Below are 24,958 nucleotides of genomic sequence, written 5' to 3'. Positions count from 1 at the left end.
AATGCAATTTTGAGATATTTGGGATAAATGCGCTGCTCAATGTATCCCCCAATAATGGCGGGCACTTTGAGTAAATGCAATTTAGGGGTGGCGTGATGAAACCAACGCCTCATGGCTACCTGTCTTGGAGAGGTTTTTTGGAAAAGACAGGCAGTAGGCTGGCCATTTCGCTCGTGGTGAAACCACATAGCGGCCACACCCAGCAGCTCCTCCTGTTCCTGTACCTCAAGCATACTCCTGATGTTGTTCAGCCAGTGCCCCTCTTCTTGACCAGCCCAGCTCTGGTCGCCAAAGCTGTCCTCGGATGAGGAGAAAGCAATGGCCAGTGCATGAGGCACTGTGGAGGGAGTGCCTGGATTCCCTCTGCGAAACTGCTCCTGCAAGTCTTGCTGGAGCTTATGCTCCACGAGCCGCTCCATGCGGTTCAGGCGGCTGTCTCTGCCCTAAGCGGGCGGTGAGACGTCCCCGTCCGGTGAATCGGATACAACCGGCCGGATGTCTTGACATCCAGTCCGCTGCTCAGGCGCTAGTGGAACTGGGCTCGGCTCGGTGTCGGGGATGGCGGTCCTACCGCCCTCTGTCCCCCACTGATGAGACGCCTGTCTGTTGGAGCCGAGCTGGGGACAGGTTTCTTGGAGAGTCTTATTCCTTGAACTGTAGCGGGAGCGCTTGACTCTCGCTGTGCCTCTGGACTGGAAACCGGCGCACCTCTGTCCGTGGACCGCAGCGTGTGTGGTCCTGTGCCGTCTCTCCACCTTCCGCGAACGGAACACTCCTTCCCCGGAGTCCAACGGGGGTCGCTTGCGACTGGACTGGCACCGGCGCAGCTCTGTCTGTGGACCGCAGCGTGTGCGGTCCTGGTGGCGTCTCTCCCCCTTCCGCGAACGGAACGCTCCTTCCCCGGAGTCCAACGGGGGCCGCTTGCGTCTGCTGCTTTGCTCCACCTGGAGCAACAAACAGACGCGAGTCGCTGGTTAAACGGTAAGGTAAGTACTTGCCTAAAGCTTCCTCTTTCAGGCTTGTAGCGGGAGCGCCTGACTCCCGGCTGCCGCTGTCGCCTGCTGAAACGTAATGCCGCGCATGCGTGCTGAGCGGGCTCTTCATGGAATCACTCACGTGACTCCGAAGTAAAATAATGAGAGGAATAGATCAGGTAGATGAACAGGGTCACTTGCCCAGAGTATGGGAATCGAGGACCAGAGGACATAGGTTTAAGGTGAAGGAGAAAAGATTTAATAGGAATCTGAGGGGTGATGATTTCACACAAAGGATGTATGGAACAAGCTGCCAGAGGGCTAGTTGAGGCTGGGACTATCCCAATGTTTAAGAAACAGTCAGACAGGATCATGGCTAGGACAGGTTTGGAGGGATATGGACCAAGTGCAGTCAGGTGGGACTAGTGTAGCTGGGACATTGTTGTGACCGGTGTGGAGGTGAGCAGGTGGGACTAGTGTAGCTGGGACATTGTTGGCCGGTGTGGGCAAGTTGGGCCGAAGGGCCTGTTTCCACACTCAGTGGCGGACTGGGTCTAAAAATATTGGTTGCCAGGAGACAAAGGGGGCCCACTTCATCAGGGGCCCACTTGCCATCGGGCAAGCTGACACCCTGGCTAGTCCACCACTGTCCACACTATATCACTCTATGACTCTATCATTCATATTGCCGTTGTACCAATTAGCACAAAATATGAATGCGCCACTTTAAAATACTAATCTCTCCCTGTGACGCATCCTTTAATCTCTTAAACCGCCACGCACTTGCTGTCCATTGCTGCTGGCAATAAAAATAGCAAAGCACAGATACTACACTTATCTTATCGCTCACACAAAAGCTCAACGCAAAGAGCTTTGTCGAATGTTAGCAAGGTGCCAACGATGGACAAGCAAGTGACAGATCCACAGATCGTACCCTGAATATAAAGTGACGTGTGTCCTTCAGGATGATCGTTGGTGCGGCTGACACAAGCAGGGGCGGAAAACCCGGGGGGGGGGGGGGCCATAGGGGACACGTCCGCCAGACCCCCCCCCCCCCCCCATGTTTTGAGAGGTGGGGGACATACCCCCAAGTTTTTGTGATCCCGATTTTAAAATCTCCGCTTTCCGCGAGACAGTGGGGATGGGACTGATGATTGGAGGAGGGAGACGTGGCACAGACCTGCGCCTCATCTGCAGGCAGGATCGATCCTGGCCGGGTCTCCAGTGCTGTCCCGAGTGTCCCCCTCCCCCCCCCCCCCCCCCCCACGGGTGGCCATAGAGGTCGGGAGTCAGACGGGAGCTGTACCCCCTGGACCCACAGCCAGAGCAGAGAAGCAGCGCTAAACCCAGCTCAACTCTGCCTGTCCCGCCAGGTAAACCTGCCTGGACTTGCGGGAAATATGGCCAGCACGGAGAAGCAGCGCTGGTGTCCCGTCAGTCCAGACAGGGCGGTAGTTAACCCGGTGAGACAGACAGAGTTGAGCTGCATTTAGCGCTGGATTGAGCCTCCGAAGCTTCGCGCGCGTGTGTGTGTGAGTGTGCGCATGTGCGCACGGCCGCACAAATAAATTGTGTTCCCCGTCCCCTCCATGTTTTGATAGCGAGTTCCGCTCTTGGCCACAAGCTCTGGCCACCCCAGTAATGGTCTTCATCCCACAGCCCCAAGAGCTGGTCCTCGGCCGAGTGTAACAATGACCCGGTGCCATCTCATGCCAGCTTCACAAGGCTTGTTTAGTTTTGTCTGGTTTGGAGATTCAGCGCGGAAACAGGCCCCCCAGCCCACCACGGCCGCGCCGACCAGCGATCCCCACGCACTAACGCTATCCTACACACACTGGGGACAATTTACAATTTTAACGGAAGCCAATTCACTTACAAAACTGTACCTCTTTAGAGTGTGGGGGGGAAACGAAGATCTCAGAGAAAGTCCACGTGGGTCACGGGGAGAACGTACAAACGCTGTACAGGCAGCACCCATAGTCGGGTTTGAACCATAGAAACATAGAAACATAGAAATTAGGTGCAGGAGTAGGCCATTCGGCCCTTCGAGCCTGCACCGCCATTCAATATGATCATGGCTGATCATCCAACTCAGTATCCCGTACCTGCCTTCTCTCCATACCCTCTGATCCCCTTGGCCACAAGGGCCACATCTAACTCCCTCTTAAATATAGCCAATGAACTGGCCTCAACTACCCTCTGTGGCAGAGAGTTCCAGAGATTCACCACTCTCTGTGTGAAAAAAGTTCTCCTCATCTCGGTTCTAAAGGATTTCCCCCTTATCCTTAAGCTGTGACCCCTTGTCCTGGACTTCCCCAACATCGGGAACAATCTTCCTGCATCTAGCCTGTCCAACCCCTTAAGAATTTTGTAAGTTTCTATAAGATCCCCTCTCAATCTCCTAAATTCTAGAGAGTATAAACCAAGTCTATCCAGTCTTTCTTCATAAGACAGTCCTGACATCCCAGGAATCAGTCTGGTGAACCTTCTCTGCACTCCCTCTATGGCAATAATGTCCTTCCTCAGATTTGGAGACCAAAACTGTACGCAATACTCCAGGGGTGGTCTCACCAAGACCCTGTACAACTGCAGTAGAACCTCCCTGCTCCTATACTCAAATCCTCTTGCTATGAAAGCCAACATACCATTTGCTTTCTTTACTGCCTGCTGCACCTGCATGCCTACCTTCAATGACTGGTGTACCATGACACCCAGGTCTCGCTGTATCTCCCCCTTTCCCAATCGGCCACCATTTAGATAATAATCTGCTTTCCCGTTTTTGCCACCAAAATGGATAACCTCACATTTATCCACATTATACTGCATCTGCCAAACATTTGCCCACTCACCCAGCCTATCCAAGTCACCTTGCAGTCTCCTAGCATCCTCCTCACACCTAACACTGCCCCCCAGCTTAGTGTCATCCGCAAACTTGGAGATATTGCCTTCAATTCCCTCATCCAGATCATTAATATATATTGTAAATAGCTGGGGTCCCAGTACTGAGCCTTGCGGTACCCCCACTAGTCACTGCCTGCCATTGTGAAAAGGACCCGTTTACTCCTACTCTTTGCTTCCTGTTTGCCAGCCAGTTCTCTATCCACATTAATACTGAACCCCCAATGCCATGTGCTTAAGTTTGTATACTAATCTCTTATGTGGGACCTTGTCGAAAGCCTTCTGGAAGTCCAGATACACCACATCCACTGGTTCTCCCCTATCCACGCTACTAGTTACATCCTCGAAAAATTCTATAAGATTCGTCAGACATGATTTACCTTTCGTAAATCCATGCTGACTTTGTCCAATGATTTCACCACTTTCCAAATGTGCTGCTATCCCATCTTTAATAACTGACTCTAGCAGTTTCCCCACTACCGATGTTAGACTACCGATGAGACCGGGGTCTCTGGCGATGTAAGGCAGCAACTCTACCACTGTGGTTTGCCCTTTTTGAGTTCCTCTGCTATTTAAAAGCTGGACCTTATTTGAAAGCTAACATAGAACATAGAACAGTGCAGCCCAGTGGGTCGGCAGGGTGGTGCAGCGCTAGAGTTGCTGCCTTACAGCACCAGAGACCCAGGTTCCATCCTGACCATGTGTGCTGTCTGTGTGGAGTTTGGACGTTCTCCCTGTGATCTGCGTGGGGTTTTTTCCGGGTACTCTGGTCTCCTCCCACATTCCACTGTCGTACAGGTTTGTAGATTAATTAGCTCCTGTAAACTTGCAAATTGCCCCCAGCGTGTAGGATAGTGGCTGTGTACGGGGTGATCACTGGTTGGCAAACACTCGTAGGGCCGAAGGGTCTGTTTTCATGTTGTATGTCTAAAATTCTGCTGGACAGGAGCGGGGAGAAGAAGGAATGACCGGGATGGGACAAGTCTTTCATTATGCTGGCTGATTTTATGAGCCGGCATGATGAGTTTGGAGTAGCTCAGGGGGCCAGGCAGCATCATAGAAACATGGAAAATAGGTGCAGGAGGAGGCCATTCGGCCCTTCGAGCCAGCACCGCCATTCATTGTGATCATGGCTGATCTTCCATAATCAATAACCCGTGCCTGCCTTCTCCCCATATCCGAATCTAACTCTCTCTTAAATCCATCCAGTGACTTGGCCTCCACTGCCCTCTGTGGCAGGGAATTCCATCCTCGTAAAACATGGATAGGTGATGTTTTGAGTCAGGACTCTTCTTCAGACTGATTGTGGGGTGGTGGGGGTGGGGGGTGAGAGAGGAGGCTGATAGACAAATGGTTGGCCAAAGGCCAGAGATGAAGAAACAGAAGGTATGAGCAAAAAGATTGAAGAATAGTGAATTGTGAAGCCAGATGAAGGAATGTAGGTAGAGGGAGGGGGAGGGAAGAATTAGGTGCGGGCCCAGGTGGGGCACAGAGGAGGTCAAATGAGGGACATAGCTATTCATAGAGTTCCTCCTCAAAGTATTTATTTTATTTTAATTTAATTTAGAGATACAGCGCGGAAACAGGCCCTTTGGCCCACTGAGTCCGTGCGGACCAGCGATCCCCGCACATTAACACTATCCTACACACACTAGGGACATTTTATACATTTACACCAAGCCAATTAACCTACAAACCTGTACGTCCTTAGAGTGTGGGAGGAAACCGAAGATCTCAGGGGCCACAGTTTAAGAATAAGGTGTAAGCCATTTGGGACTGAGATGAGGAAAAACTTTTTCACCCAGAGAGTTGTGAGTCTGTGGAATTCCCTGCCTCAGAGGGCGGTGGAGGCTGGTTCTCTGGATGTTTTCAAGAGAGAGTTAGATTTGGCTCTTTGGGCTAACGGATATGGGGAAAAAGCAGGAACGGGGTGCTGATTTTAACCATATAACCATATAACAATTACAGCACGGAAACAGGCCATCTCGACCCTTCTAGTCTGTGCCGAACACTTACTCTCACCTAGTCCCATCTACCTGCACTCAGATCATAACCCTCCATTCCTTTCCCATCCATATAACTATCCAATTTATTTTTAAATGATAAAAACGAACCTGCCTCCACCACCTTCACTGGAAGCTCATTCCACACAGCTGCCACTCTCTGAGTAAAGAAGTTCCCCCTCATGTTACCCCTAAACTTCTGCCCTTAATTCTCAAATCATGTCCTTTGTTTGAATCTTCCCTACTCTCAATGGGAAAAGCTTATCCACGTCAACTCTGTCTATCCCTCTCATCATTTTAAAGACCTCTATCAAGTCCCCCCCTTAACCTTCTGCGCTCCAAAGAATAAAGCCCTAACTTGTTCAACCTTTCTCTGTAACTTAGGTGCTGAAACCCCAGCAACATTCTAGTAAATCTCCTCTGCACTCTCTCTATTTTGTTGACATTTTTCCTATATTTTGGCGACCAAAATTGAAATGTAATTGAAAAATAATTGAAATATAATTGAAACATACAATTGAAACATAAAACAAAATTGAAACATAAATTTTGGATGATCAATAATGATCATATTGAATGGATCGAAGGGCCGAATGGCCAACTCCTGCACCTATATTCTATGTTTCTATGTTCCACTTTTTAGGAGATGTATATGTTCAAATAGATCTTGCCCTTCCCTGCCCTCCGATCGTCTAGATTCTAAGCCATTTCCAACAGCAGGCTTTTACAATGCCAGCTCCATCAACCTTTGTATTTAGCTGAACAATAACTTTCATGACCACTGCCACAGTGCTGAATGCTGATGTGTATCTGCAGAGGTTGTGCCTTTTAATCCACTTTGAGTTTGTTTTATTGAAAATTGATAGAATGCCTGACTGCCTACTAATGTGTTTCAGGGGCCCTTTTCATAGGTTCAATCAGAAATCACTCCGAATCAAATCTAATGACTTCTGAAGCTTGACTCTCAACCTAGATTTTAAATAGTGAATATAATTTGTGAGTGTGAACCCTATCATACAGCAGCGGTAGAGTTGCTGCTTTACACCGCCAGAGTCCCGGGATCGATCTCGACTACGGGTGCTGTCTGTGCGGAGTTTGTACGTTCCCCTCGTGACTGTGTGGGTTTTCTCCAGGAGCTCCGGGCTCTTCCCACACTCCAAAGACACACAGGATTGTAGGTCAAATGGCTTGTTAAAATTGTAAATTGTCAGATTCAGATTCAGATTCAATTTTAATTGTCATTGTCAGTGTATAGTACAGAGACAACGAAATGCATTTAGCATCTCCCTGGAAGAGCGACATAGCAAACGATTTGAATAAATAATAATAAGTGTCCAGGGGGGGGGGGGTGATTGGCAGTCACCGAGGTACGTTGTTGAGTAGAGTGACAACCGCCGGAAAGAAGCTGTTCCTCGACCTGCTGGTTCGGCAACGGAGAGACCTGTAGCGCCTCCCGGATGGTAGGAGGGTAAACAGTCCATGGTTGGGGTGAGAGTAGTCCTTGGCGATGCTGAGCGCCCTCCGCAGACAGCGCTTGCTTTGGACAGACTCAATGGAGGGGAGCGAGGAACCGGTGATGCGTTGGGCAATTTTCACCACCCTCTGCAATGCCTTCCGGTCGGAGACAGAGCAGTTGCCATACCATACTGTGATGCAGTTGGTAAGGATGCTCTCGATGGTGCAGCGGTAGAAGTTCACCAGGATCTGAGGAGACAGATGGACCTTCTTCAGTCTCCTCAGGAAGAAGAGACGCTGGTGAGCCTAATGTATGCGGGATAGCGCTAGTGAGCGGGGATCGCTGGTCGGTGTGGACTCGCTGGGCAGAAGTATCTCTAAACTAAACTAAACTTTCAGAGACCAACTTTAATACAGTATTATTTAAAAGACTGGGATAGGTAGACAAAAGTGCTGGAGAAACTCAGCGGGTGAAGCAGCATCTATGGAGCGAAGGAAATAGGCAACGTTTTGGGCTGAAACCCTGCTTCGGACCGGGAAAGGCACTTGGGTATATCGAGAACGAGGGATTTGGATTATGTGCGGGAAGTCTTGCCATCATGTTCAACCTGTTCTTGTCCTGTGGTGTTCATTGTTCCAAGTTCCACATTGCTGAGACCTTCGTTCGATCCTGACTACGGGTGCTGTCTGTACGGAGTTTGCACGTTCTCCCTGTGACCACGTGGGTTTTCTCCGGGTGCTCCAGTTTCCTCCCACAAAGACATGCAGGTTTGTGGGTTAAATGGCTTCCATAAATTGTCCCTGGCGTGTAGGTTAGAACTAGTGTACGGGTGATCGCTGGTCATCGTGGACTCAGTGAGCCGAAGGGTTGGGTTTCCACGCTGTACTACCTCTAAATTAAACTAAACTAAACTATTGGTGGGGCAGTTGGGACTGGTGCTGATAGGCATCTTGGTCAGCATGAGCAGGTTGGGCCGAAGGGGCAGTTTCCGTGCTGTATGATGCTATGACTCTATGCAGCAAATGGATACGGATGTCAACCAACAACAGTACCACCTTTAGTTTACTAAAGCAGTTCCGTAAGTTCTTGGAGCAGGATTAGGCCATTCAGCCCATCAAGAATCTATCAACCCTCACCTTAAAAAATAACCATTGACTTGGCCTCCACAGCCACCTGTGGCAATGAATTCCAAAGATTCACCTCCCTCTAAAGCCCTGTCCCACTTACGTGTCCTTTGCACGCAAATTCCGCGACCTCGTGGTCGCGTTGAGGCGCACGGGCATCGTGGCCGTGCGGGGCCGGTCCCACTGAGAAGCGCGGAGGGGTATGTAGTTGTGCGCAACGTCGCGCGGTGCTCCAAAATTTTGTAGCGAACGAAATTTTCGCGCGCCACCGGCCTGTCACGTAACTGACGGCCAAAGTGGGACACGTCCAAGACCCTGGCGCGATGCAACGTCTCACCTCCAACAGCAGCAGCAGAAGGCAAACGATCGCCGAGCTCGGCCTGGGGCTCACGGCCGTTGCAGTCCGGATCCGCCCCACTTCTACTCCCAGAACGGGGCCAAGAAAATTGAAGTTAGGCACAAAATGCTGGAGTAACTCAGCGGGACCGGCAGCTTGACCTTCTCATGTCCATAGGAACGTCTTTTCATTCTGAGGCTGTGGGTTCTGGTCCTGTACTCTCCCCACTAGTGGAAACATCCTCTCCGCTTCCACTACATCCAGGCCTTTCACGATTCAGTTAAGTTTCAACGAGGCCCCCGCTTCCTGATTAGTACGGGTGTCAGAGGTTATGGGGAGAAGGCAGAAGAATGGGGTTAGGGGCAGTGTTGCAGAGCTAATGCTTTAGGTGCCGGAGCTGTCAAACAGGGGCATTGTTTCAGGTTTTGCTTGGAGGGGTGGGAGGTGTGGGGGGGGGGGGGGGAGGCAAGCTAGTCTCAAGGGTCAAACAAGTTTATAGCCTATCACTACATCTCAGTGTATAACTAGTACAATAAAGCATATAATACTTAATTTAATAATATGACAAAATATTGCACGGTTGCACTTCCTAATTATCATGACATATAATTATCAAGCAAGAGAAGAAAAAGATGGTAATCATGTATTGTTACAGAGGTGGCGGCCCAGCACACACACACACACACACACACACGCACACACACACACACACACACACACACACACACACACACACACACACACACACACACACACACACACACACACACACACACACACACACACACTCACTCACACACACACACACACTCACACACACACACACACACACACACACACACACACACACACACACACACACACACACACACACACACACACACACACACTCACTCACACACACACACACACACACACACACACACACACACACTCTCTCACAAACACATTCACAAACACACTCACTCTCTCTCAAAAACACCCTCTCGCGCACACCTGCCTTGAACACAAAACACACACACTCTCACTCACACACTCACCCGCCCACAGCTCTACTTCATTCGACACCAGACCCCCACCCTCAACAAACGCTTCCTCACCCACCTGGACACAAGCTTGCCCGCCTCCAGACCGGACCTTCCTCGACTTGAGCGGCCGACTGTTGGACCGCGACACCCCCTGCCTGACCACCATCAGGCTGAGATGGCCACCACGAGGAGCAGCAACAACATTCTGCCACCCTCACCACCCGCCCGGCCAAACCCAGGCCCGGACCACCGAAACTGCCGCCCACGGTTGCCGACTCTCGCCGCCTTCCCCGGGGCCACCGATGCTGCTGCCACCCCTCGCCTCTCCACCGGCCACCAGCGGGCCAGAGCCATCACCTCACCAGAGTTCCAGGCTCAGCATCAGGCCCACAACCTCCAACATGCAGACAGCACGTGGTCTGGCTCAGCTGGGTTGGGCCCTGGTGCTCCCCGCATCCTACAGGGAAGGTCCATCAGTAGTGATGGGTCTTCCCCTTCCCCCTCTTTCAACCAGGTTACCCCGACCGCACACCAGCTAGTTAAAATTCCCACTGTATTCTTTGGGGTTTTTTAACAGAGGCTCCGGTTAGGTGGTGAGAGTCGGCAGAGTTTCATTACAGAGGCAGCACCATGCCCCTGGTTAGGAGGGAGAGATAGATCAGCCAAGAGTGAATGGCAGAGTAGATTGTTAAGGGCTTGGATACACTAGAGGCAGGAAACATGTTCCCGATGTTGGGGGGAGTCCAGAACCAGGGGCCACAGTTTAAGAATAAGGGGTAGGCCATTTATAACGGAGACGAGGAAACACTTTTTCTTCCCAGAGAGTGGTGAGTCTGTGGAATTCTCTGCCTCAGAGGGCGGTGGAGGCAGGTTCTCTGGATGCTTTCAAGAGAGAGCTAGATAGGGCTCTTAAAAATTGCGGAGTCAGGGGATATGGGGAGAAGGCAGGAACGGGGTCCTGATTGGGGATGATCAGCCATGATCACATTGAATGGCGGTGCTGGCTCGAAGGGCCGAATGGCCTACTCCTGCACCGATTGTCTATTGTCTATTGTCTAGACTTAGAAACATAGAAACATAGAAATTAGGTGCAGGAGTAGGCTGTTCGGCCCTTCGAGCCTGCACCGCCATTCAATATGATCATGGCTGATCATCCAACTCAGTATCCTGTACCTTGATGGGCTGAATGGTCTAATTCTACTACTATGCCTTATGACCTCATCCTTTCTAAGCTCCAGCGAGTGAAGGCCCAGTGCCCTCAAACGCTCCTCATATGTTCACCCCATCATCCCTGGGATCAACGCAACTTCTCTTTGAGCACAAAAGATGAATGCACGGTTGCAGGCAGTAATGCATGCGGTGGTTCCAGGAGCCAGTGACGAACGAACGTCGATTCACTCTTATTACTTACGATATGATCGACACTAGTGGATCTGCCTTTGACAGATAATACCAGCTGTGAGCCATCTCCTTATAGACTGTTTGAAAACAAGAATGAGATGTACGCTGTCTATCCTGAGAGAACTAGCCTTCTGTACTTATAAATAATTCTTCGTCACCTTTTTTCCTTTGAAGTGCACCTTCGGAAACTGCCTTATTATCAACTGAAAGCACATGAAGCCAGTTCAGAGGTAATCAGTGATTAACTGTCTGGTAGAGGGTGATTCAGAGAGAGCCCGTCCTCGGAGTGCACTGTGTAAGGATGGCACGACCTTGAGTACTCCACCTTCGCCAATTTTCGAAAATTATTCATTTTGTTTGACAGAGCATAATTCTTGTTTCCAAACCAGGTCATAACACAGACGGTGTTTTAAATCCCTCAGCCTGCTATCGCAACAGATAGACTGATCATTCTTCTCGTTGTCTGTTTATAAAAGACCTTGCTTTGGCTGTTAGGCCTTTCAAAGCAGCCATGGATATAGCAGGGAGTATAACATGCTTGTCTTTCTGTGGAATGATCTGTCGCTGTGTACTCCCTGTAATGCAAGCAGAATTGACAGAGTGATAAACTCCAGCTTTCCCTGCATAGACAAGCTCGAATTTGCATCCATTATACACCTTTCAATATGTATCAAAGCATTCTCAACCTTTAAAATATGTTTAACATTTAAGCTCCATTGTAATGACAATTTGTGCACAGTGAGGTCTCAGGAATAAGAATGAGATAATGGCCAGTTGATATGGTTTATTAGGTTGGTTAAGTATTAGCATAATAGCTGACAATTATATTGCAGTGTTAGCATAGTGCTTAGTCATAGAATCATAGTCGTACAGCGCGGAAACAGGCCCTCTGGCCCAAGTTGCCCACACCAGCCAACATTTGTCCCATCTACACTAGTCCCACCTGCCTGCGTTTGGCCCATATCCCTCTAAACCTGTCCTATCCATGTACCTGTCTAAATGTTCCTTAAGTGGAGTAACAGCACCTCATATTCCGCTTGGGCAGTCTGCACCCTAGTGGCATAAACATTGAATTCACCAATTTCCGGTAGCCCTTGCTGTCTCCTCCCCAGCTCAGCTCTCCCTCAGCCCTCGGGCTCCTCCTCTTCCTTTTTCCTTTCTTCTCCTAACCCCGTTCTCCTGCTTTCTCCCCATAACCCCTGACACCCGTACTAATCCATGTATCTCTGCCTTAAAAATATCCATTGACTTGGCCCCCACAGCCTTCTGCGGCAATGAGTTCCACAGATTCACCACCCTTCCACAGTTCCAGTTGCAGAACCCCGGCTGCAAGGAGCAAGTAACACCCCGCTGATCATTGGAAAGTCCAAATGAGGTCCAGATCGGCCACCTCATCTGGTCTAAGCGTGGGAGACTTCCAGGAGGGTGGGGGGGGGGGGGGGGGGGGGGCTATGATTATGATCATAGACTATGATTCTATGACTAAAGTTAGTCCCTGGTGAGATAGGAGTTTACAGTCCTAATGGCCTCTGGGAAGAAACTCCTTCTCAACCTCTCCGTTCTCACCGCATGGCAACGGAGGCGTTTGCCTGACCGTAGCAGCTGGAACAGTCCGTTGCAGGGGTAGAAGGGGTCTCCCATGATCTTATTGGCTCTGGAGTTGCACCTTCTGATGTATAGATCCTGCAGGGGGGCGAGTGAAGTTCCCATGGTGTGTTGTAATGGGTGCTGGCTCTAATTTGTTTTTTCACATTCCATTCATTCACTAGTTCTTTGCCACCCTTTTCAATTCTTGCAGCCCTTCGGCTCACCGAGTCCATCCAATCCAATCCAACTTTATTTGTTAAGCACTTTAAAACAGCCAGTGTTGACCAAAGTGCTGTACAGAAGAATAAACAAGACATCATAAACAGACACCATAACAGCTCACATGAGGCGCAAAAATTACATATGAAATACAACAATAAATTAAAAGACATAAAAATGAGTAAAAATAATAGCCACGGAATAAAAGCAATCAAAAAATAAGAAATTAAATCAAGTAAATAAATAAAGTCGACATCTTACTGGGTATCAAAGGCCACGGAGAAGAGATGGGTTTTAAGAAGTGATTTAAAAACAGACAGAGAAGAGGCCTGTTTAATGAGGCAGATCGTTCCATAATTTGGGTGCCGACACAGCAAAGGCACGGTCCCCTCTGAGCTTCAGCTTAGTTTTAGGCCCACTCAGGAGCAGCTGATTATCTGACCTGAGAGAGCGGGTGGGTGTATAAGGGTGTAGAAGCTCAGATAGGTAGGGCGGGGCAAGACCATTCAGGGATTTAAAAGCAAATAAAATAATTTTAAAATGGATCCTAAACTGAATAGGCAACCAGTGGAGAGAGGCTAAAATGTGCGAAATGTGCTCATGTTTACGTGTGCCAGTTAAAAGACGTACAGCTGCATTCTGTACCATCTGGAGACGGGCGAGTCCATGCTAACTGTTCTCACCAGCTCCATGTTTCAAGGAAGCCTTACGTTCAAGGAAGCAGGCATCACTCACGTCACTTTGAAAAGTCGTCAGGATGGAAATAGCGTTGATATTTTTACCCTTAGCTCTCGCTGCATCTTGGCGGAACAAAGACTAGATTTTCTTCAGCTGAAAATAATCAGCAATTAACCACTGATTCCAGTTTATTAAGGGCTCAAAGAAGTCACAAATGTCTTATTTTCCAGAAACCATGTACTTTTTTATAGAGACACAAAGAGGTTCAGATGTTGGTTTACTTTGGTAACTCTTGATGTACTTTTTAATTTATATTTGTCCTTCCTGCAACAATTTTCAAGCAGAATAAAACTATGGAATACCATAGCTTCCATGTCCATATAATACATTTTGGACTTGTACAAATTTTACCATTGAATAGTGAATGATAATCAAATTACACAAAAATGCTGGAGAAACTCAGCGGGTGCAGCAGCATCTATGGAGCGAAGGAAATAGGCAACGTTTCGTCCCGAAACGTTGCCTATCTCCTTCGCTCCATAGATGCTGCTGCACCCGCTGAGTTTCTCCAGCATTTTTGGGTACCATCGATTTTCCAACATCTGCAGTTCCTTCTTAAACACTAATAATCAAGCATCTGGATTATTTGAAAATATATGAGTCCATGGATTTATTCTGAGGTAAACTGCCTGACTCTGGCCTCACAGATATGCTGGAAATCTGAGACAAAAACATAAAAGATTGGCAACATTTAGCAGGAAGACACAAAATGCTGGAGTAATTCAGGGGCTGAGGCAGCATCTACGGAGAGAGGGAATGGGCGAGGCTTTGGGTCGAGACCCTTCTGCAGTCATTTAGCAGCATCTGTGGAAAGAGAAGCAGAGAAGAAGGCCTTTCATCAGCGTACCATTCAGACAAACTTTATTTGACCTGATAGAATATAGAACATAAAATATGGAACTGTGCAGAACAGGCCCTTCGGCCCAAAATGCCCCTGCTGGACATGAGTCCAAGTTAACCTAATCTCCGCTGCCTGCACATGATCCATAATCCATCCATTCACTGCCTATCCATGTGCCCATCGAAAAGCCTCTTAATTGCTTGAGGAAGGTACAATCGCAACGCGTAAGAAAATATAAGACAGGCACCTGGATAGGACAGGTTTAGAGGGATATGGGCCAAATGCAGGCAGGTGGGACTTGTGTAAATGGGATATGTTGGCTGGTGTGGGCTAGGGCCTGTTTTCTCGCTGTAAGACCCTATGACTATCACAGAAAGTACATCTTGGTGACTGGTTGCATCATGACTTGGTGCAGGTCCACCACTGATTTTCCGGCATGCTTGATTCCAGAGCCTTGCTGGATTATCCATTTTGCCGGGTCGACAGAGGTCGTGGCCTCGGGGGACCGAGATAACAGCCCACAAAGTAATTCTCAGAAGTTGGCTATGGAAACAGATCTGCCAGCTTCGGCCGGTCCAGAGTTCCAGGGCCCTGGCTGCACGGGGGATATTCGGCCCTCCGATCGGCCACGGATGTCCCGATGAGGTCGAGATCGGCCGCCTCACCCGGCCTAGGAGCCACATCTTCGGGGGGACTTCCAGGGCTGGTTTCAAGTGCACTCTCGTAAACTTGTCCGGATTAAAGGAGGTGCTGTACCAACCAGTTGCCGGAAAATCGGAGGTCGACCGATATAAATATTCCAACACACTGAAACGCAAAAGGCTGCAGAGGGTGGTGAATTTTGAGATTGAGAATCTCAGTTTTAAAAATATCCAGAGGACATGACTTGAGAATTAAGGGACAGAAGTTTAGGGGTAACACATGAGGGGAACTTCTTTACTCAGAGAGTGGTGGCTGTGTGGAATGAGCTTCCAGTGAAGGTGGTGGAGGCAGGTTCGATTTTATCATTTAAAAATAAATTGGATAGTTATATGAACGGGAAAGGAATGGAGGGTTATGGTCTGAGTGCAGGTAGATGGGACTAGGGGGGAATATGTGTTCGGCACGGACTAGAAGGGCCGAGCTGTAATTGTTATATGGTTATATGTTATATGGTTATATTGAATGGTGGTGCAGGTTCGAAGGGCCGAATGGCCTACTCCTGCACCTATTTTCTATGTTTCTATGTTCGTACTACTACTTCTGCTTCCTGGGGATTTAATGCCATTGACACAACGGGATGATGTCCCATGACAATAATCTGAAGCTCTGGGGCTACCGAGCTTCCGTTCTGGTTATTTAAACAAAGTGAATACTTGCGTCATTGGCAAGCAGCTTTGCATTTTGAAGATCTGTAGAACCGTTTCATCTGAGACTCCAGTCATCTGTGAAGCAGTGTGTAAAAAAATCCATCGCTATCTCAAGGCATTTCAGCTGCTCAGGGATCCATGCTATTTTAAATATCGTGCTTCAAGTTTCCTGGATATTTTTAAAGCCGAGATTGATTGCTTCCCGATTAGTAAGGGCCACAAAAGTGGCAACGGAATGGGGTTTAGAGGGAAAAATTGATCGGCCATGATCAAATGGCGGAACAGACTCGATGGGACAAATCCCTAGTTCTGCTCCTATGTCTTATTTTAAGGTTGTATAGTCTTAGGATTGCATTTTATCTTAGGTGTGACTTTAAGGTGAGGGGGGCAAATAGACAATAGACCATAGGTGCATGAGTAGGCCATTCGGCCCTTCGAGGCAGCACTGCCATTCAATGTGATCATGGCTGATCATCCCCAATCTCCAGAACAAGGGGTCACAGTTTAAGGATAAGGGGGAAATCTTTTAGGACCGAGATGAGGAAAACTTTCTCTCAGCAATTTAAAAGGAAAACTTTTTTCACACAGAGAGTGGTGAATCTCTGGAATTCTCTGCCGCAGAAGGTAGTTGAGGCCAGTTCATTGGCTATATTTAAGAGGGAGTTAGATGTGGCCCTTGTGGCTAAAGGGATCAGGGGGTATGGAGAGAAAGCAGGTACAGGATACTGAGTTGGATGATCAGCCATGATCATATTGAATGGCGGTGCAGGCTCGAAGGGCCGAATGGCCTACTCCTGCACCTATTTTCTATGTTTCTATGTTTCTAATCAGTGCCCCATTCCTGCCTTCTCCCTATTTCCCCTGATTCCGCTATCTTTAAGAGCCCTATCTAGCTCTCTCTTGAAAGTATCCAGAGAACCAGCCTCTAGCGCCCTCTGAGGCAGAGAATTCCACAGACTCACAACTCTCTCGGTGAAAAAGTGTTTCCTCATCTCCGTTCTAAATAGCTTACATAGAAACATAGAAATATAGAAAATAGCTGCCATTCGGCCCTTCGAGCCTGCACCGCCATTCAATATGATCATGGCTGATCATCCAGGGAGTGACCGGGATGAGACTGGTCCTTGATGATGCTGCTGGCCTTGCTGAGGTAGCATGAGGTATAAATGGAGTCAATGGTTGGTGTGGTGGTCTGGGCCGCGTCCACCATTCTCTGCAATTTCATGCGGTCTTGGACGGAGCTGTTCCCAAACCGAGCTGTGGCGCATCCGGATAAAATGCTTTCTACACCGCATCTGTAGAGGTTGGTGAGAGTTGTTGGGGGCGTGCTGACCTTCCTAAACCTTGTAAGGAAGTAGAGGCATTGGTGTACATTAATGGCCACTGCTTCAATATGGGTTGGTCCAGGACAAGTCATTGGAGATAATTACTCTGAGCAATTTGAAGCTTTCAATCAGCTCTATATCAGCGCCATCAGTGCAAGCCGGGGTATGTGTGCCTAGAGTTGCCAACGGTCCCGTATTAGCCGGGACATCCCGTATATTGGGCTAAATTGGTTTGTCCCGTACGGGACCGCCCTTGTCCCGTATTTGACCGCTACTTCTCGGGTCGAGGGGACTGTCGGGTCGAAGCGCCACGTCCGGCCCCGCCTCGCCCGTGGCCCCCGTCGGTCGGCAGCCCGGCCAGCTGTCAGACCTATGGATGTTAGCACACCGCCGACACCATCAACACCCCTCCTTCTCATGGCCGATCATCGGTTCATGAGTTGGATGGGGCACCGGACAATGGTGGGGCCGTCTGCGGATTTGTCAATTGAAGATAGACACAAAATGCTGGAGTAACTCAGCAGGACAGGCAGCATCTCTGGAGAGAAGGACCGGGTTATGCTTCGGGTCGAGACCCTTCTTCAGACTGTTCGTTTCGGGTGGAGACCCTTCTTCAGACTGATTCTGTTAGTAAATTGAATTTGATTTGTACATGGCTGTGCAGTCGTGGGCGTACAAGCTGAAAACTTAATTACTGTTTGAAATATTTTCTTGATTAACCTTTGAGAAACAACTCATTCCTACAAATGTAATTAGTGTATTTTTGGCCGTGTCAATATTTATTTAGATTTCTCCTATTCATTCACCGCAGACTTGCATTGAAAGTCTATCATTGCAACCTTTATTTGACTGTGAACGGAAGGATGGAAATGGATTTCTAATTGGACTGAAGTAAATTGTTTTTAAGTATCTGTAGTCTGATCTTACAGTACCTTGTCAATGCTAAATTGCATTAGTGTCACAGCCCATGGTAGCAGAAGGTGGCTCAGCGCTAGAGTTGTTGACTCACAGTGCGAGAGACCTGGATTCGATCCTGACCATGGGTGCTTGTCCGTACGGACTTTGCAACTTCTAGGCTTCCTTTTCTACACATAAACTGCACACCAATACTAACGAGAGTCATAAAGCCCGCCGCTATTTTGTCAGCAGGCCGCTAATTGCTCAGTTCAGTGTACTGAGGTACAGTGAAAAGCTTTGAAGTTTAGTTTAACAGAGAGATACAGCACGGAAACAGGCCATTCGGCCCACCGAGTCCACGCCGACCAGCGATCCTCGCACATTAACGCTGTCCTACACACACCAGGGATAATTTTACATTTATACCAAGCCAATTAACCTGCAAAAACCTGTGCGTCGTTGTAGTGTGGGAGGAAACCGAAGATCTCGGAGAAAACCCATGTGGTCACGGGGAGAACGTACAAACTCCGTACAGCCAGCACCCGTAGTCGGGATCGAACCTGGGTCTCCGGCGCTGTAGGTGCTGTAAGGCAGCAACTCTACCGCTGCATCACCGTGCCACCCATGGTTGCATGCTAACCAGTCATAGAAACATAGAAAATAGGTGCAGGAGTAGGCCATTCGGCCCTTCGAGCCTGCACCGCCATTCAATACGATCATGGCTGATCATCCAACTCAGTATCCTGTACCTGTCTTCTCTCCATACCACCTGATCCCTTTAGCCACAAAGGCCACATCTAACTCCCTCTTAAATATAGCCAATGAACTAGCTTCAACTACCTTCTGTGGCAGAGAATTCAACAGATTCACCACTCTCTGTGTGAAAAATGATTTTCTCATCTCAGTCCTAAAAGTCTTCCCCCTCATCCTTAAACTGTGACCCCTTGTTCTGGACTTCCCTAACATCGGGAACAATCTTCCTGCATCTAGCCTGTCCAACTCCTTAAGAATGTTGTTAGTTTCTATAAGATCCCCCCTCAATCTCCTAAATTCTAGCGAGTACAAGCCGAGTCTATCCAGTCTTTCTTCATATGAAAGTCCTGACATCCCAGGAATCAGTCTTGTGAACCTTCTCTGTACTCCCTCTATGGTAAGGATGTCATTCCTCAGATTAGGAGACCAAAACTGTACGCAATACTCCAGGTGTGGTCTCACCAAGACCCTGTACAACTGCAGTAGAACCTCCCTGCTCCTATACTCAAATCCTTTTGTTATGAACGGAAAGACAATACATGATTGCAATCGATCCATTTACTGTGTACCAACACTTGACAAGGGAATAACGTTTAGTACAAGGTAAAACCCGTAAAGTCCGATTAAAGATAGTCCGAGGGTCACCAATGAGGTAGATAATAGTTGTGATGTTAATTGTGGCAGTTTTCATCCTTTCTCAGTTTAGTCTATTGTCAAGTGTAACCAAGGTACAGTGATAAGCTTTTGTTACTTGCTAACCAGACAGCGGAAAGACAGTACACGATTACAGTCTCTCCCTCTCTCCTCCTGCAGACTCCGAGCCAGGGTGCCTCCACCGTGATATACGCCGCGCTCTCGCCCGACCTGGAAGGTTCCGGCGGTTTCTATCTCAACAATGGCCAGAAGGAAAAATCGGCAAACGTTTCCTACGACGAAGACCTCCAGACTGAACTGTGGGCCCGGACCTGCAAACTGCTCGGGATTCCAGTGAGGCCTGTCAACGCATCTTGAAGAACAAAAGGCCTCTCCATCCTCAAGGCCCTGTGGACTCGTCTTTCCTTCTTGAAAGGCAGGCAGCAAGAATAACTAATTCGTGAAGAATAATTAGGATAATGGATAGGACGGGTTTGGAGGGATATGAGGCCAAAAGCGGGCGGGTGGGACTAGTGTAGATGGGACATGTTGGCCAGTGTGGGCAAGTTGGGCCGAAGGGCCTGTTTCCATGCTGTATCATTCTATCTGACGCCATAATCAATCACAGGAAAATTCGAGCTTAAAATTAACAGAAAATCATAAATAACCAATTAAATTCCTCAGTTTGCGCTCATTAGTAGAACAACCCCCCCCCCCCCCCCCCCAAAAAAAAACCATCCTATAATCGTTTAGATCTATCAAATGCAATTAATTAGTTAAGGTAAATAATGAATGGTCACACCAAATATAGACAATAAACAATAGGTGCAGGAGTAGGCCATTTGGCCCTTCGAGCCAGCACCGCCATTCAATGTGACCATGGCTGATCATCCCCAATCAGTACCCCGTTCCTGCCTTCTCCCCATATCCCCTGACTCTGCTATTTTTAAGAGCCCTATCTAGCTCTCTCTTGAAAGCATCCAGAGAACCTGCCTCCACCGCCCTCTGAGGCAGTGAATTCCACAGACGCACCGCTCTCTGTGAGAAAAAGTGTTTCCTCGACTCCGTTCTAAATGGCTTACCTCTAATTCTTAAACTGTGTCCCCTGGTTCTGGACTCACCCAACATCGGGAACATGTTTCCTGCCTCCAGCATGTCCAAGCCCTTAACAATCTTATATTTTTCAATGAGATCTCCTCTCATCCTTCTAAGCTCCAGAGTGTACAAGCCCAGCTGCTCCATTCTCTCAGCATATGACAGTCCCGCCATCCCGGGAATTAACCTTGTAAACCTACGCTGCACTCCCTCAATAGCAAGAATGTCCTTCCTCAAATTAAGGGACCAAAACTGCACACAATACTCCAGGTGTGGTCTCACTAGGGCTCTGTACAACTGCAGAAGGACCTCTTTGCTCCTGTATTCGATTCCTCGTGTTGTAAAGGCCAACATGCCATTCACTTTCTTCACTGATATCCTTCTTCTATTGATTCTTATATGGTTCTTATAGAAGCATTCCTTCTATCCAGAGATGTTCTCTGTCCCGTGGAGTTACTCCAGCATTTGGTGTCTATCTTTGGTGTAAACCAGCATCTGCAATTCCTTCCTACACCAAATACAGTATATAAATGTATTCAGGTCTGCACAGGGAAAAACAATATATATCAGCACTTACGAAGTGCGCTCTGCCAGTGCCTCATAAGGTCATAAGTGTTAGGAGTAGAATTAGGCCATTCGGCCCATCAAGTCTACTCCCCCATTCAATCATGGCTGATCTATCTCTCCCTTGTAACCCCATTCTCCTGTCTGCTCCCTATAACCTCTGACACCTGTACTAATCAAGAATCTATCTATCTTTCCTTAAAAATATCCACTGACTTGGCCTCCACAGCCCACTGTGGCAAAGAATCACCACCATCTGACTAAATACATTTCTCCTCATCTCCTTCCTAAAGGAACGTCCTTTAATTCTGAGGCTATGACCTCTAGTCTAAGACTCTCCCACCAGTGGAAACATCCTCTCCACATCCACTCTATCCAAGGCTTTCACTATTCTGAACGTTTCAATGAGGTCCCCCCCTCATTCTTCTAAACTCCAGCGAGTGCAGGCCCAGTGCCGACAAACGCTCATCATAGGTTAATCCACTCATCCCTGGGATCATTCTTGTCAACCTCCTCTGGACCCTCTCCAATGCCAGCACATCCTTCTTCCTCAGACATGGTGATATTCGGAAGGGATCATGCAATTACTTATTGAAGGGCTTCCTCTTCCAGAGATTACCGCTTGTGCTGACATCATCGCCCCCTAAATAATGGCGTGTCTATCTGTTTGAGGCGGTAAGCAGTCTACTATTGCCTATGAAATATTTGCAGCATTAAACTTACATTAAACTCACCTACCCTTGACCACTGAGTTGCTGTATTGCTCTCTCCACCGGGTGGAGCTTCGAAGGCACCCTCGCCTACAGTCTGTCTGTCTTTTTGTCTTTTTTTGTTATTTTTAGCGTGTTTTAAAAGTTTGTGTTAATGTTCTCTGGTTTGTTTTATGTGGGGGGTGGGCGGGCGAGGGGGTCGGGGGAAACTCATTTTCAATTTCTTACCTTGTTTTCCGGGCCGTATCTCCGGTCGCTCTGCGGCCTAACATCATGGAGCTGGAGACATCGCTCGGGACTGACTTTGAGCCCCACCGCGGGGCCGTGGACTTACCATCGGAGCCGATCCCTTGCCTGGGATCGACGCTCCAACCGCGGCCTGCGGACTTTAACATCGAGGAGCTCGCAGTCTCGGGTTTGAGACCGACGTCGAGAAGCTCCAAAAGCCGCACGACGTTCGGCATAGCCCCGACCCGGGGTAGATCGCCCGGCGTGGGGGAACTGAGATTCCCCCCGATGCAGGAGCTTGATCGCCCCGACGCGGAGGCCCGCCGCTGGCTACGGGAATAAGATCGCCCCGGCAACGGAAGGTTCGAGGCCCCCGATCGCTGGAGGACAAACAAGGGAGAGATTGACCTTTTTTTTGCCTTCCATCACAGTGAGGAATGTGGAGGAGTCATTGTGGTGGATGTTTATGTTAAAATGTATTTTGTGTGTTCTGCCCCTTTTTATTGATATGACTATACGGCAAATGAAATTCCTCGTATGTTGCAAAACATACTTGGCTAATAAAGTATGATTATGATTATCAAGGCAGAAATATCTACCGATCGATATTCCATCGATAGTCCGGCTTTAGTAAAACCTAGCTTAGTTTGCAGACATAAAATGCTGGAGTAACTCAGCGGGTCAGGCAGCCTCCTGACAGTGGAGGAAGTCCAGGACAGAAAGTTTCCCTCTCCCCTGACCTCAGTCTGAAGAAGGGTCTTGACCCGAAACGTCACCTATTCCTTTTCTCCGGAGATGCTGCCTGGCCCGCTGAGTCAATAGTCAATAGTCAAGATTTATTCATCACATACACAATGAAGTGCAGTGAAATGAATTTGCCAGCAGCGATACAATAAAAAAGAACACACGATACACAGTAAAAAAATTTAACACAAAACATCCACCACAGCAATCGTCACAAGTTCAGTCAGTCCTCCAGCATTTCTCCCCGTGGTCGGGACCATAAACATCCGCAGTCGCCAATGCGGGTGGCCAGATGTCCAAGCAAGGTATGTCCCGAATCGGTGCTTCCCTTTCGGAGACCGCAGCTTGAAGATGGTGTAGGCCGCAGGCCGGCAGCTGGAGCTCTTCTCCAGGGATTCCCGGCGAGGGATCCCGCTCCGGATGGTACGTAAGTAAGTCCCCGCCGCGCCTGCGGCTGGAAGTACCGCTGACCGTGACTTCAAACTGTTATAGGCCGCGGGCTGGCGGTCGGAGCTCTTCTCCAGGGATCCTCCGGTTACTCCAGCATTTTGTGTCCATCTTCAATGTATCCCAGCATCTGTATTTCCTTCCACTGTACATGACCAGTGACAATAAACTAAACTAAACTAAACTTTACACACATTTAGTTTAGTTTATTGTCACGTGTACAGGGGCACAGTGAAAAGCTTTTGTTGCGCGCTATCCAGTCAGCGGGAACACTATATGTGACTAGAATCGAGCCGTCCACAGTGTACAGATACATGATGAAGGGAGTAGCGTGGGGGAATAAGGTAACAATGTCCTAAACTGGTTCATGGGGGCCTCATCATAGAAAATCTCCCACCGAGTCTTTCGCAGAAAGGGGCGGCACGGTGGCACAGCGGTAGAGTTGCTGCCTTGCAGCGCCAGAAACCCGGGTTCGATCCTGTCCGTACAGAGTTTGTACATTCTCCCCATGTTGGCTTTCCCCAGGTGCTCTGGTTTCCTCCCACAAATGGCTGCTATAAATTGTCCCTGGTGTGTCGGACTGAACTAGTGTACCGGTGATCGTTGGTAGGCGTGAACTCGGTGGGATGAAGGACCTGTTTCCGCGCTGTATCTCTCAAAACATAGATCGTTTTCTTCAGAGAGGTGGGTTGAACGTATCGAAGGGTCGGGAGACCGAAATCAATGGTTCTTTACTGTCGTGTACAGCTGACGTGCAGTGAGATGATATATCATGTATACAGTTCAGATGGGAGAGATTTGTGGAACAGGTTCTACTGCTAGGGAGGAGTGATGGCACAGAGAAATCTAAACGCATCCTTAACTATGGCCTGATATCGGCGAAAAAAACGAATACTTAAATTTTGGAAACTCACATCAGTCCCTACTGTGAAGATGTGGATTACAAACATGTCCAAGGCACTACATTAGGAAAATATTAGGCTTGTCTTGGCAGAAAAAACAGATCAATTTTTCAAGACATGGACACCCTTTACCGAATTCTAACAAGGATAGTATGGTACAACACTAATTTGGATTTAAATCCATTTTTGGATGGGTGAGGTGGGCAGGGGAAGGGGGGGGGGGGGGGTCCGAGAGGCAGGTATATCACCCACTTTTTTTTTTTTTTTTTTCCTTTTCCTCTCTTATATCTTTATTGTGGAGCAGTGGTGGAGCGCTCTGGTCAGCAGTGTAGGCGGCGCGACTCTGGTCAGCAGCGGCCTCTGCAGCCCGTCCGCGTTTTTATTATTTTCTGTCTATGTTTCTATGTAGTTTTTGTTATTTTATGTTGGGGTGTGTGTGTGGGGGGGGGGGGGGGGGGGGGGGGGTGGGGGTGGGGTGGGAGGGAGGGGGAAAACTTTTTTAATCTCTCCCTGCTGCGGCCCGACCTCCGGAGATTAGGGAGGCTGCTATTGCGGGTCTGCGGACCCCGGAATCCCTGGAGGGAGAACCGCCTTTCAGGGCTCCTGCAACGGCGACCTTCTCCTGCCCGAGTTTGCGGGGTCGAGAGCTCCTTGGAGCGGGGCCCAACAACACTCCCCGCGCGGCTTGGAATGGCAGCGGGACTC

General features: G+C 48.7%; 1 protein-coding gene across 1 annotated transcript in view; it reads left to right on the top strand.

Moving 5' to 3' along the window:
* dhrsx (dehydrogenase/reductase (SDR family) X-linked) overlaps nt 1-20,639 on the top strand; it is a 208,531-nt gene extending 187,892 nt beyond the window's left edge. The window contains exon 7 of the mRNA XM_055665137.1: nt 19,744-20,639. Coding sequence (XP_055521112.1) covers nt 19,744-19,941 — 198 coding nt within the window. The 3' untranslated portion in view covers nt 19,942-20,639. The remainder of the gene's footprint in view (nt 1-19,743) is intronic.
* Nucleotides 20,640-24,958: the final 4,319 nt, after the last annotated feature.

This window comes from Leucoraja erinacea, unplaced genomic scaffold (assembly GCF_028641065.1).
Source record: "Leucoraja erinacea ecotype New England unplaced genomic scaffold, Leri_hhj_1 Leri_108S, whole genome shotgun sequence".
NCBI classification, from domain to species: Eukaryota; Metazoa; Chordata; class Chondrichthyes; order Rajiformes; family Rajidae; genus Leucoraja; species Leucoraja erinaceus.
Note: the sequence above shows the minus strand (reverse complement) of the source record. Positions and strands in the feature narration are given on the sequence as shown.